General features: G+C 47.5%; 1 protein-coding gene across 4 annotated transcripts in view; it reads left to right on the top strand.

Moving 5' to 3' along the window:
- The first annotated feature begins 4,545 nt into the window (after window positions 1-4,545).
- CEP164 (centrosomal protein 164) overlaps window positions 4,546-13,228 on the top strand; it is a 36,644-nt gene continuing 27,961 nt past the window's right edge. For 2 of the 4 annotated variants that reach the window (XM_082200207.1, XM_082200205.1), the window contains exons 1-8: window positions 4,546-4,679; window positions 5,026-5,137; window positions 5,332-5,443; window positions 6,445-6,658; window positions 8,116-9,663; window positions 11,827-11,985; window positions 12,120-12,227; window positions 12,947-13,024. In XM_082200207.1, the coding sequence (XP_082056333.1) occupies window positions 5,050-5,137; window positions 5,332-5,443; window positions 6,445-6,658; window positions 8,116-9,663; window positions 11,827-11,985; window positions 12,120-12,227; window positions 12,947-13,024 (2,307 nt within the window). In that variant the 5' untranslated portion in view covers window positions 4,546-4,679; window positions 5,026-5,049. Of the gene's footprint in view, window positions 4,680-4,731; window positions 5,138-5,331; window positions 5,444-6,444; window positions 6,659-8,115; window positions 9,664-11,826; window positions 11,986-12,119; window positions 12,228-12,946; window positions 13,025-13,228 lie in introns of those variants that run through there. The other 2 variants (XM_082200208.1, XM_082200206.1) reach the window with 2 other exon arrangements.

Here is a 13,228-nt window from a genome sequence, read left to right as displayed (position 1 = left end):
AGCCTGCCTATCTCCCACCACTTTGCCTGCAATTAACTTTTTTTTTAAGTGTTGATTGCATGAATGGCATCGCATTTTATTTTGAGAAACATGTTTTCAAACACCTCTTTTGTCACATTCACACTTGTAGATGTAAACTTCAAATAAAAAACGATTAGGTGTATAGCTTTAAAGCACATGCACTCTAGGAAGAAGCCCTTGGCAGCCTAGGGTGGTGATGAGGAATGCATAAATGACAGCGGGGAATGGGTGCTCATTTGAGCAATCAAACACTGGTGTTTCATCAAACACCAGTGCCAGCTGGTGCCCATTGTTTGTGCATGGTGAGAGGCAAAGACAACTAATTCTAGTTTTATCCCCATCCTCCTTTCTGCTGAAGTCTACAAGGGCAACACTCACAATAAGAACGGGGAAGCTGATAGGCAGTGCCAGCCCCTGGGTTGGTTGTAAGAACAAAACCAGGAAAGTGGGAGCTGCCTGAGCTTGTTGGGCCAATGCCCCGTTTGCCCTAATGGAGCAGCCTCTACAGTCAACCACTCGAATGCTTCTCTGTTGAATACTCTCCTGTTGAATATTCATGCACCTGTTACCATAGCCGCCTCCTCTGACCAGGTGCATCCATCATCACTGCTTCCTCACTACCTTGTCCCTGCCTTCTGCTGCTTCCAACTGCATAATTACTGATTCATTGAGAGGAAAGAGGCCGTAGAGGGTGCTGGAAGTGTCAGATTCACATTAGGGATTCTGCTGGGGACTGGGAATGCCCACCTGTAATTCAGTATGTTATTTTCACTGATGAATACATTTTAATGCACATTTTGCCCTAGTATACACACTTTCGTCTGTCTGTTTTGGTTAGAGAGTACTGCTGATTTCAAATGGTGGCTGGGTTTCAGTTCCCATATTGTTTCTGCGTTCCCATATATTTTCCACCCTGCTGCTGCCTTCGTTGCCTCTGCCATCAATGCCAAGTTATGTTTTTTGGAGCAGAGAGAGATGGTAGATGAGGGGTGCGAGCACAATTAAAGTGGTTGGGGGCAGGGGCAGAGGAAGGGGTGTGTGGTGGGGACGGGCAGCCCCAGGTGTCACCACTGGGGTGTGACAAAATGCCGGGCGGCACTCACCGGGGGGCATGCAGCATGCCCGAGCCACATGTCTCTCCTGGGAGTGACATGGTGGCTTGGGTGCCCGCAGGCTCCGCACTGCCCTAAACGGTCCGCCCACCGCCTCCCTCTCAGCTGTAGGGCAGCCGGAAGGAGACAGGCAGATTCTTCAGAGGCCTCACAGAGTGTCCTGCCCCGCCTGGCCCCGCCCCACAGGTGGTTTGCCCTGCCCCTGGGCACACGCGCCACCCCAGGAACCCGATCGGCTTGCTCTGCTGCTGGTTGGGTGGGGGGGCAAGCATGGGGAAATGGCAGAGGTTATGCTGGGTGAAGATGGGAGCAATCAGCTTGATGTGGCCATCACCATTCCACTCACCAGAAATTCAAACACATATATAGGTGATTGCATCCCTTTCTCAAATTCTCCTTGGTACCAGCAAAACTATATCCTCCAGATGGAATTCTTCTGGCATGAGTATTTCAACAGATGCCAAGAAGCCATGACTCTGCAGCACATGACTTCTCAGTGGTAAGGATGGGGGAGAAATTTGGTTTAGTTCCCATTTTAATGTGAACCTGTCTCATTTGCACTTCTGGAAACTCGGTGCTTTTTTCAGGGGGTACTCAAGGGTACACAGTACCAGCACCTCTTTTTGTTGTTAAAAAGTGTGGCATTTACTGTAACAACTTCATGGTGAGTACTGGCACCTATTTTTCTAGAAAAGAGGCACTGCAGAAACTATATGGGAACTGAAACCCAGCCACCCTCTGAAATCTGCAGTTCTCTCTAACCAAAACAGACAGACGAAAGTGTGTATATTAAGGGGAAGTATGCATTAAAATGTATTCATCAGTGAAAATAACATACTAAATTGCATTATATTAGGGTGAAGGTTCTTACAAAACAGCCCTGGGAAAACTGCATATAAAATGTGTATATTAGAATATATATGCACTAAAATGCTGGTGAGAATTCATGAGGACTCTTTAATGAAATGCAAATTGTTGGGGATAGGTGGCGAAAACTTAAGACTGGGAAAATAAGAGTGAGAAATCAAGTATAACTAAAGCTTCTGTTTACTCACTGCTGCCATTTGGTGGCATAATAGTATAACTGCAGCCTCTTACCAACAGGTTTAGAGCAACCGATGAGATGTTACAACCCAAAATAGCACAGGGAAATACCTGGTTCCACAAATTGCCTGTATTTCAGCTGAAAGCTTCTTTTGCACAGGTGCATTTGATAAGTACAAGCCACGTGACAGATGCCAGACGTTCTTGTTTTCGTTTTGATTATGTATTGTGTGGTTTTATATCGTGATTTTATCCTGTGAACTGCCCTGAGACTTGTTGGTATAGGACGGTATCCAATTTTTAAATAACTAAATAATAAGAAATAAGTGATTCTAAGGTGTTCATTGTCCTCTTATAATGAAACCGTGCCCCCCCCTTTGCCAAATCCATAGCCTGCATGTTTGTGACTCATAATATATAAGCTTCTGCAACCTTGTGCACTGTATCTCTTTGTGGGATGCTCTCTTTGGCCCTCAGGGACTGTTGTAAGTCTGAGAGCAATGGAGAGGATTCTGAGGGTTGAAGGTCAGAGAGAAATAATAATAATAATAATAATAATAATAATAATAATAATAATAATAATTTATTTGTACCCCACCCATCTGTCTGGGTTTCCCCAGCCACTCTGGGCGGCTTCCAACAAAGATTAAAAATACATTAAAATGTCACACATTAAAAGCTTCCCTAAACAGGGCTGCCTTCAGATGTCTTCTAAATGTCAGGTAGTTGTTTATCTCTTTGACATCTGATGGGAGGGCGTTCCACAGGGCGGGCACCACTACCGAGAAGGCCTTCTGCCTGGTTCTCTGTAGCTTTGCTTCTCGCAATGAGGGAACCGCCAGAAGGCCCTCAGAAAGATTGAAGGAATGAGAGAAGGAGGTAAAAAGAAGCCATCTGTGGAGAAGAGAGTAGCAGCTGCCTTCTGCACTCAGGCAGAGCATTTGTTCATCAGCGGTTCCACTGCCAGAGTGTGCAGCAGAGCCCAAGACACCCAACACTTAAACCCCAAGGTGTATGCAGAGTGACTCTGAATGTTAACCTTAGCCTAACTCCATCCAACCCTCCTCTTTTTATTTATGTAGCACCATCTCTGTGTAGGGCATTTTGCAAAGAGAAGTTATGAGAGGCCAGCAACATACCGTGAGACAGCAGAGGAAGGGAGAAATGAAAGCAGCATGTGGCAGGCAGGGCAGTCAACCCAACTGCACAGGCTTTGCCTTCACTACGGTGATGGGGGTAGCCTGTGACCCTTGTCCAAGTGTTGTTGAACCACAGCTGCCATCACCATCACCCATGCTGGAAGTCAGAGACCCATCACATCTTGAGGGCTACTGACTGCCCAGCCCTGGACCTAAGTTATAGGGGCTCGGAGGGTGAGGGAAGAGAAGATCCAGGGGGAACAGAAGGGAAGTAGCATAGGAGCCAATTCCTAGGGGCCAAGGGGGCTTCGGCTCCCCAATAAAATATTTAAGGGAGCTGGACCACCCCCTCCAAGTTGATGGGCACTGCCATTCAAGTGGAGTGTGTGCACAGTGCCATGTGATCAATTATGCAGGGGCTTACCTGGGTCCCCGCAATATTTTATTCCAGTTGGCACCTCTGGGAAGTAGAGAGTAGGCAGGGGTGAGGAGAGAAACAAGGAATAAGAGAAGAAAGAGAGGGCCGTCTTCTCCTGCCACACCCTTTGAGAGCCATTGTTTAGGGAAGTTTCAAATGACTAATGTTTTAATGTATTTTTAATCTTTAGTTGGAAGCCGCCCAGAGTGGCTGGGAAAACCCCAGCCGGATGGTCAGGGTATAAATATATTATTATTATTATTATTATTATTATTATTATTATTATTATTATTATTAGTTTCAGGAGCGTGGAATATTTTGCGACAAACCGGGCATGTACCACTTTGAATCGGGATGGAACCAGACTGCAGGTGCTTAAAATAGAAATGGGGCGGGTCTCATTAGGCACTCTAATGAGGGGGCGGGCTAATGAGCCTAATTAGCCTTAGGGTTTGTTTTTAATTACGACCCGGCGCTGCTGCTGCTGCTGCTGCTGTGCCACAAGTCTCTGTACCAAGCAGAAGTAATAGGTGCCTCTTGTGATCTCTCGGCTGACGCTAATTAGCCGGGTAGGCCGCAGCTGCAATTACTACAAACCTTGAATCAGCTCGGAAGAACGGAGGCACCTAATTAGCCCTGAATCAGATTTCCCTCCGTGGTGGAGGAACAGCTTTCCTCCATCTCTCTCTCTGACGTCTCGCGGCGTTGCTTTGCTGGCCCCAAAGACTACAACTCCCACAAGGCCCTGCAGGGATCGGCGGCCCTTCCCATGCTCCTTTTCGGCCAATGGAGCGCCGGGCGGCCTTGTTGCCAAGGTTGGATGCCGGAAGTGAATCCGGCCGGGCCGGCGCGGTGCAACTGCCTTGGGTAGCCATGGCAACTGCAGAGCCGCGCGCCTGGTTGCCTGGGCCCGGCGTTCGCGCTGAGGCCCCGCACCGGAGCGGGGTGAGGAGGGGGGACGCGGCGGGGGCCGGCAGGCGGAGGGCGCTTCGTGGGGCGGGGAAGGCGCTGCAGGGCCGCTCCCGTGGGCGGCTCTTCTCCGTCCGCGGCGCGAGCGAAGGAGCTCGCCTCTGCCCGCTTTTCGTTCCTGGGCAGCCCGGCCATGAGGGCCCCCAAGCAGGCAGCGAGGATGAGGCTGAGGGTGGGCAGGAGGGGGCGGCCCGGTGCCTCGCTATGGCGGGAGGCAGGGCCGCTCCCTGACTAGTGGGCTCGGTGGGAGGGTGGCCCGCTTGCCCGCGTTCCTTGCGCTGGCAGACGGCGTCTTCCTTCCTTCCCGGGTGGTGCCTTGCAGGTGTAAGCAGACTCCGCTCCGGGGATGGCCATGGCTGGGCCTGCAATACGGATCGGCGACCAGCTCATTCTGGAAGAGGACTACGATGAAACCTACATCCCCAGCGAGCAAGGTGAGCGAGAGCACCAGCAGTTTTACCCTCAGGGGGGGCCATGAAGGAGAGCAGAGCACCTGGAGAGGGGCCTGTGGCTCCAGACAGGAGCAGGATGACGCCTCTCCAGGTGGTGATGGAGGAGGGTGGCCCTAGGTGGCTCCTGAGGACGGCTGTCAGCCTGGCCGGCCTGATGCTTCTTTTCTCATCCGCAGAAATCAATGAGTTTGCTCGAGTGATTGGGATCGACCCGGAGGTCGAGCCAGAGCTGATGTGGCTGGCCCGAGAAGGCATTGTGGCCCCTTTGCCCGCTGAATGGAAACCTTGGTAAGACAGAGCTGCCCGTTGGGCCATCCATCCCTATGCTGCTCTCTCCCCCACCCACCTCCCACACTCCACTCATCTCACACTCCACAGAGCCTGCTAAAGCAGTTGTGACTTGATCCAAGCTAATGTTAGGCTTGGAATGGTGAGGAGCAATATTTATTTCAGCAGTGGAATTAAGGCCCAGCCTGTATATGTTGCAGAATGAGGTGGCAGAACATGGGAGGAGGTTGTCATTTTTGTTCATGTTCATCTGTATCTCTGTGGCATAAAGACCCCCCAAAGCCCACAATCTGTGAGTGTATAAAAATAGTGTATGTGCAGATAGTGTATGTGCACCACAGCGCAAGGTTAAAACTTAGCTTGTTTCCTTCCTTTGGTATGTCTTTTTTATAAAAAAAAACCAATAACAACAATCACCCCTCCCTGCTGTTTGAAGTACAGATTACCTTTCTGTTTAGTTGTTCTGCTTTGTGTAGACCCGATTTCACTCACAGACCACACACAGGCTAACTGGGAATCAAAGCTGAGTTTCTACAGTTGTGATATGTTTATATAATGTGCATCTGGGTGGTGGCTCAGGTAGGTGTTGGGAAGGGATGATGCTCAAATTTCTCCAATATGGGCTGTACTGATTACCCTAAGCCATGAGCTGTTTTCTGGCTACATTTCTAGAGCATAATCCTTCCAAACACTGTACTAGCTGCTTTATACCTTCCTGATAACTGTGGGGGAAAGTGTAATCAAATCACATATTCTTCCTTGGGAAGAATAACCATTACACTGGGAGGCTCAAAGGCAACTGTTCACATCTAGCTTTTCTTACCATTTCACTTGCCTCTCACATAGGAAGGGATGCTTCCAAACTATTAGTGGGTTTGGGGGACCTTGGAAGTCCCTTCAGATTAGGAAGGCAAGGATATTCTTGAGCCTGTGTATATGTATGCGTGCACACACATGTATGCATGTATATGCGGCTGCTTAGATTCCATGTCCATCTTCAGCCAAGATATCACAGGGGACATCTATTACTTCAACTTTGCCAATGGTCAGTCAACGTGGGAACATCCATGTGATGAGCGCTACCGACAGCTTGTGATCCAGGAGAGGGAGAAGCTCCTGGATCAGGGAGGTCTCAAGAAGAAAGAGAAGAAGAAGAAAAAGGAGAAGAAAGAGAAGAAAGAGAAAAAAGAGAAAGACCTGCTGAAACATCCAGTTGTGAGTACCTTAGTTGGATACAGGGCCGGATGGAACTGGGTGTTAGAGGAAATGCAGACTTCTTGCATGTTTCCTGCTGTTCCTGCTTCTCTCCCACCCCTGTATCTTTTCTCTGTAATTGGTGCCTGTCCAAGTTAAAAGAGGGCCACCTTATTTCAGCACAAGAAGAGGGATTTAGTCTTTAAGTGTCATTATTAATTTTTTCCCACTCTTCCTTAAAGGAGCTCAAGATGGTGTAGACACAACCTCTGCCTCCCCTTTACCCTCGCTGCAGCCCCACATGGTAGATTAGGCTGAGATAAATTAACTGTCCCAAGGTCACACAGTGAGCTTCTTGGCTGAATGAGGATTTGAACCCGGGTACTAGTTGCTTGGACTATTGCTGTGCAGTGTGTGGCTTGTGAATTTGGCTAGAGAGTAGACTTTACCTGTTGCAATCACACACAGCGAGTTACTTCTAAAGTAAGAAAATAACAAAGCTGTGTCTTATAGGAGGTACATAACTTAGATCAAAATGCTTCTTGTTCTAAGCTAACTATCTAATCTAGAGAAGGCAAAGGTAGCTATGCTTGCTCCTTTGTTTTCAGAGGACATTTCCAAGATGACCCTCTCATCTTGAGGTTGTGAGAAAGAGATGGAAGTTGGGAGGAGGATGCAGCCTAAGACATATAAGTCTTAACTGATAGAGAGGTCAGCATAGAGATCAAAGGTACAGGGATAGTTTGGGAATCTGGAGGTCTTTTAATCTATCTGTTTTAGCCCTATGCAACCCCCTCTCTGCAAGCTGAGTTTCATCTAGACTTCTGGCACTAGTTCAGCACAGGAGGTGTGGGTCAGTAGTCAAGGCCAGCTGTAAGGCAGCTGCTAAGGTAGCACTGCCACCCACCCTAATCAAAATATGGCTTGTTTTGTCTACATCTTTTCAAACATAGCTGAGCAAATAAATGGTTTTTGAGCTCAGGGCTCAACAGGGCCCCTTTTTCTTAAGTTTCTGTCCTTGTGCAGCTCAGTGAATATGGCTATCAGAAAGCTGCTAGCCAAGACTTACTTAGGATCCTATTCATTTTTTTGTGTTTTCTGCCAAACATTCAGGGGTTAAGTCACATTTGACTACAGCATGTTTTCTCCCATAATCCACACTGTAGCAGTTGCATGTGGTGATCTCCACCCCATCCTAGTTTGCCATTGCAGCTGATTGGGGAGCCCAGGTTGGAAACAGCTAGGCTGTCAGTAAGAACAGCTGGTTTCTGTGAAGATCTCTGAAGACCAACCACATTTGGGGCAGCAGAAGTGCAGGGGGAGGATATGCAGGAAGAGTCATATTATTGGGAATTCTGCCATGGGTATTCCTACATGTAACTTGTCTTCCTTGGGAGACTCTGTCCTAGGGAGAAAGACCGGCACCTGTACAAATTATACCAATCTGTAAGTCTGCTTAATGGCCTTTATCTGCTTAGGAGACGCAGTCAGAGCCAGGGATTCTTCCTTCAACATCCTTTTATAGAGTGTCATCCCCTGCCCTGTCATCAGGCCACGCAAGTCCTGAGCTGGAGCAGCAGGGCAGCTTCATGACAAGGAATGAACTCTTCCTGAAGAACCGCAAAGGAAAGGCTTCAGGGATGTCTCCTGATCCAAGTGACCCACCCCGGCTGCACTCGGGTCCTGTCCCTAGTAAGCTGCAACCTATTCTGCCAGCCAAGTCAACCCCACGGACTCGCCAGATCCTGGCAGACGTGGAGAAGATTCTTGGAAGAGCTTCATCTTCTAGCAAACCAGATCAGTCATGCCAAGATGTGACAGCAGAAATCAGAAGTACAGCTGCTTGTGTTTTTTCAGATTCAGAACCTGATTTAGATGGCTCCAAGATTGCTGTGCCACTTTTCCAAGCACTGAAGGAACCCACTGATGATGGGGCTGTGCTGGCCCTGGAGACACCGAAGGTGAGAACCCTGTTCTTCGACGGTGAAGAGCTAGGCAAGGACCAAGAGAATAGTTACATGGAGGAAGGTGGCCTCTGCCAGTCACCTGATTCTTCACCCGGAGAGCGGGTGATGGGGCCTTTCAGCTGCATAGGACGGGATAGAGGATTATTGCATACAATTGAAAGGGAAATTCAGCGGTTTCCTCCTCCTGCTGTTTCCCTTGTGTTGGCTGGTGAGACATACGAGCCCAACATCATGGAAGAAGGTGACATCCATTCTTTGCAGAATGACCCGAGGCCTTTCTCTAAAGTGAAGGAGAGCAGAAAGGGAAGGAAATTCCAAGAGCAGTGCCATGCCACAGAGCTCAGCATGAGTGGAAGAGGGGGCACCCAGCAGCAGACTTCTACCTTTGGGCTGGGAGTAGGGACTGGAACAGGTGGGGAAGCTAGTCCTCTGCTGGCTGCTGCAGGTTTGTCAGTTCAGCTCAGGAGTGAAAGGAGACATGGTGAGCGGCTGCACTCTGGTGGTGGTGGCGGCAGCGTGACAAGCAGCTTGGCTGACCATCTTGATTCTGAGATCTTGGGAGAAGTTGACAACTTCTCCTGGGACCTACAGAGCACTCATGGATCTGACCGCCCCATGGGCCTTCTGGCTGTTGCCAAAAGAACTTTCCTGGAAGCTTCCCATACCCAACCTCAGAGCATCCCTAATGACCATTCGGAAAGCGAGTGCTACACAGAGGATCAGAAGTTTTATCGGCATATGGTCCATATGGTGAAGAGGTCCAGAGGAGCAGAGCTGGCTGTACCTGAACCGCTCCAGCAACAGCAAAGTGGCTCTGAAGAGTTTGTCACTGGCCTGAACATGGAGCTTTACATCCCTCAGGAAGGGGCTGCGGAAGCAGAGACGAGGCCTAGGCCAGGAGCTGCAGTCTTTAAGGCAGGGGTACTCCAGAGTCCAGTCGAGGGTCAGGTGTTCTTCATTCAAAATAGGCAGGCAGAAGGAGAGCAAGTGCAGAGCAGAACACTGGCAAAGAAAGACAGCTGGCCTGAGCTTTCACCAGGAGGAAATGGAGGTGAAGAGGTAGGCAGTTTAGATTATACATGTTTATTTTATAGTATCTCTGCTCTTCTGCGGAGGTGAGGATGCTGCATATGGAGCCCCCACTCCCTTTAGTCTTTCCATCAACACTGCAAGGTTGTTAGGCTGAGACAGAGTGATCAGAAGTAATCCAATATGTTTTGTGGCTGTGTGGAGATCTGGATCCTGGTCTCACTAAGGCCGCTGCAAGGTGAAAGGAAAGATTATCAGACATCATTCCCTGGTATTGATCCAATACTGACACTCAATTGTTGCTCATCTTGCCAGTCCGTGGGAGACTGTGGATAAAGAGATAAACCTATCCCATTTATAAAAGAAGGATAACTGAAATAGTTGAGTAAATTAATATTCATTTATATTATCCTGCTGTTCCTCTCAAAGGAGCCCAGGGAGACAGACAGTTTATTTAGGGCAGTTTTCAACAACATAAATTCACTTAATTGTCAGGGAGGGGGGTCATTCCTCTCCTCCCCCTGCACCATCCCCAAATCTGCTGTGAAGTGTTGTGGGGAACCCCCAAAACAGCTTTGGGGAACAGCAGAAGGGAGAGAGCCTGCAAAGGTTTTGTTGCTCAAGGAGAAATCATTTTGCTGGCAGAACATTCTCATTAGTGCTACTTCATTGAGTATAATCCTCAATAATAGTCTCTCATAAAATCTGATGGGAAGTTTAGGATGGGGAAAGGAATGGTTAATGGCTTTTGTGTGACAGTTGTTGAGTAGAATTGCAAGGAATCTGCTTACCCAGATCTCCTCTGGTGTCTTAAGGTTGCACCTTTTCCCATCCTTGGGTTTCCCACATAATTCCTAGTCATTGTGTCTGAGGAGCACCTGCAAATAATCTTGTGGCTACCCAGTTGCATTCATGCACCACAAGGCCAGTGTGTTATCTAGTGTGTTTATTTGAACACCTCTGGGGGAGCCAACCTGTACTGATAAAGACAGGCCCTTTTTGTAGTGGGAATTCCTCCAGTCGAGTCCCATTGGCCATATAGGCAGAAAGAAGTCATGTGCCTATAGTTTCCAATCACATGCATGGCATTGGTAGGCAGCACAGGCTGGTCTGCAGCTTTCTCCCCTCACAGTTAATTGGTGGACTTTATGCATCTTGCTCAGAAGTGTGTTTGGTTTTTTGTCACTCTCACAGTGGTGTGATGTAAATTTGATTTACTGTTGTTGTGGTTTGATTTTTTCAGATTGTTCTGCTTTGTTTTGTGTCATGTATTTTAACGTTGCACTCTACTCTGGGATTGACCATAATACAGGATGAATTATAAATCTCCTCAATAAAAAAATGTTCCTGTGTTTTTAGTTGTCTGCCTGGTATAAACTTACAGAATAAATAAGTGGAAGGGTTAGCCGTTTTGTTTCAGTTCTTTCAGAAGTGAACTGAATATCTTGTGGTGGCCAAGGGTGCCATCTTCTGCAGGTGGCATAACCAGTGGCTCTGGTGGTAGATGTAGCCTTTTAAGGTATCTGTAGCATTTGCCAACTGCTGGTTCCTCTAAGCTTGTAGACAAACCCTTTACATGCTGCAAATAAATAGATGCTGCACAGTCTGGCTGTGTTGCGTGGGCATAAGTCATTTTAAAGTGGAAATGAAGATAGATGCCTCCCTGTTGCATTGCTTATTAGTTCCTGAAAGAGCTTTTGACGTTGGAGTGAATCAACCTGATTTGACCGTTAGGTTTCATTATCAGCTTATTTCAAGGGACAACTTTACTGCAGTTTTTTCAGACAGGTGTGGGTTTTTGTTTTGTTTTTTAAACCTTAACACAGAACCTAGGTCTCCAGTTGTTGTCGGACTGCAGCTCCCATCGTCCATGGTCACTGGTCCTGCTAGCCAGGGATGATGGGAATTGTAGTCCAACAACAGCTGGAGACCCAGGTTTGAGAAACACTGCTAATGCAAGCCACACACTTGTGTGCTTGCGTTGTTGTCCCCTCTCCAAAATGAGATCAGCTCACGCTGACACTTCAAACTTCAGTCTGTTGTGATCCAGGAAAGCAGTTCTGTTATTGAGGTGTGAGGTAGAGAAAGAGCATGTAAGAAGCCATGTCAGACTGCTGTTGAACTTCTAGCCTAGTCATAGACAGCTTCTGCTTACCTTGTTACTGTGTCTTCCCCCTCCCTGAAATCTTCCAGTCTCCAGGACCTATACTAGCTCCTGTCCAGTCTCCCCTGGGGAGCCTTGCTCCATTACGTGGGTTTGTGGATGCTCCAGTCAGTGCACCCTGCAACTTACACAATACAAATGGGAGAAGTGCCATGGAACCGAAGGCACCAGCACATACTATCACAATGGTAAACAACTAAAATCTGGCTTGTGTTGGTGTGCTTATGAACATGCAAAGTTGTTTGTGTGGCTTTTTGCCTCTTTTGCTTTGCATTATCTACTTAATGTCCTTCTGATGTATGCATGTTTTCGTCTCTTAAAGCTTGGCAGTTGCAAGAAAAGTCTGTTTCAATCTGTGGATGAAGAAGAGGAAGCATCCTTAAACCAGCTGACTCCTAATGGGGCAGAAAAGGAAGATTGCAGCAATGAGGTAGTAGTGCTTGATAAATAGAGTTGCTGTATGAGATGGGGATGGAGGGCTGTGCGTATTCCTTTCTGATCTGATAAATGGTGGACACACTGGAACATAGAAAGCTGCCTTTATACCAAGTCAGATCATCTATCTCAGTACTGCCTGCACTGATCACTTGCAGCTCTCCAGGGTTTCAAATGGGGATTGTTCTGTACCCCACTGGAAATTCCATTGGGGATTGAACCCGAGTCCTCATGCAAAGAAGATTATCTGCCACTCAACTATGATGCTTGTCCATTTCAAGTCTCTTGGCTTTCCTGCACAGAAAGAAACAAGAGTTGGTGCAATGCCTATTTTACTGCATGCTTCTAAGTGGAACGTGCAGCAGGACAGCTAGATCTTTGTATAAGTGGCGATTCTTGCAGTTTTAAATTCTTTCCTTCCCAGAAGGGCCCAACTCTTGATGCAGTAATCAGACTCTGGCTTCATTATGCCCATGTACCTGTAGGCTCACCAGCCTTGAGAAGGGGCCAGTTTGCTCATATAAATCCAAATCCACACTCTACTTCCTCTAGCCCTGGTTCCCCCAAAGATCCCTACACTACATTGCTTGTGGTTAGGGTGAGGGAGCAGATTGGGACCCTCTCTTGTTGCCTTCTTTGTCCCCAGTGTCAGTTCTTCAGGTATGGCTTTGGATGCACAGCTGAACATTTCTCTGCTCCTTGTTGCATGTCCAGAGCCCTCGTGGGACAGGTGGGCTTCTCAAGAACCTGCATATGGATGTTAGTGCCCTTGGTGCCAGCTTTGACAATGAGGTATGTACTTACTATTTGGCAGGGTGGATCAATTTGATTTAAATTACTAGTTATTAAGACTTGATTTAAATCATTTTTTGTACAGAAAGACTCATTTTTGCTGGTATAATATTAATATTTACAACCAGCAGAAAATTTCATTTTGGAATAATAAATTATCAGAGTAGTTTTTACAGTTATATCAAAACTTACTGATTTGGTTAT

Source organism: Podarcis vaucheri, assembly GCF_965113315.1.
Source record: "Podarcis vaucheri genome assembly, chromosome: 15".
Lineage (NCBI taxonomy): Eukaryota > Metazoa > Chordata > Lepidosauria > Squamata > Lacertidae > Podarcis > Podarcis vaucheri.
The sequence above is the reverse complement of the archived record's forward strand: the minus strand, read 5'-3'. Positions and strand labels throughout refer to the sequence as shown.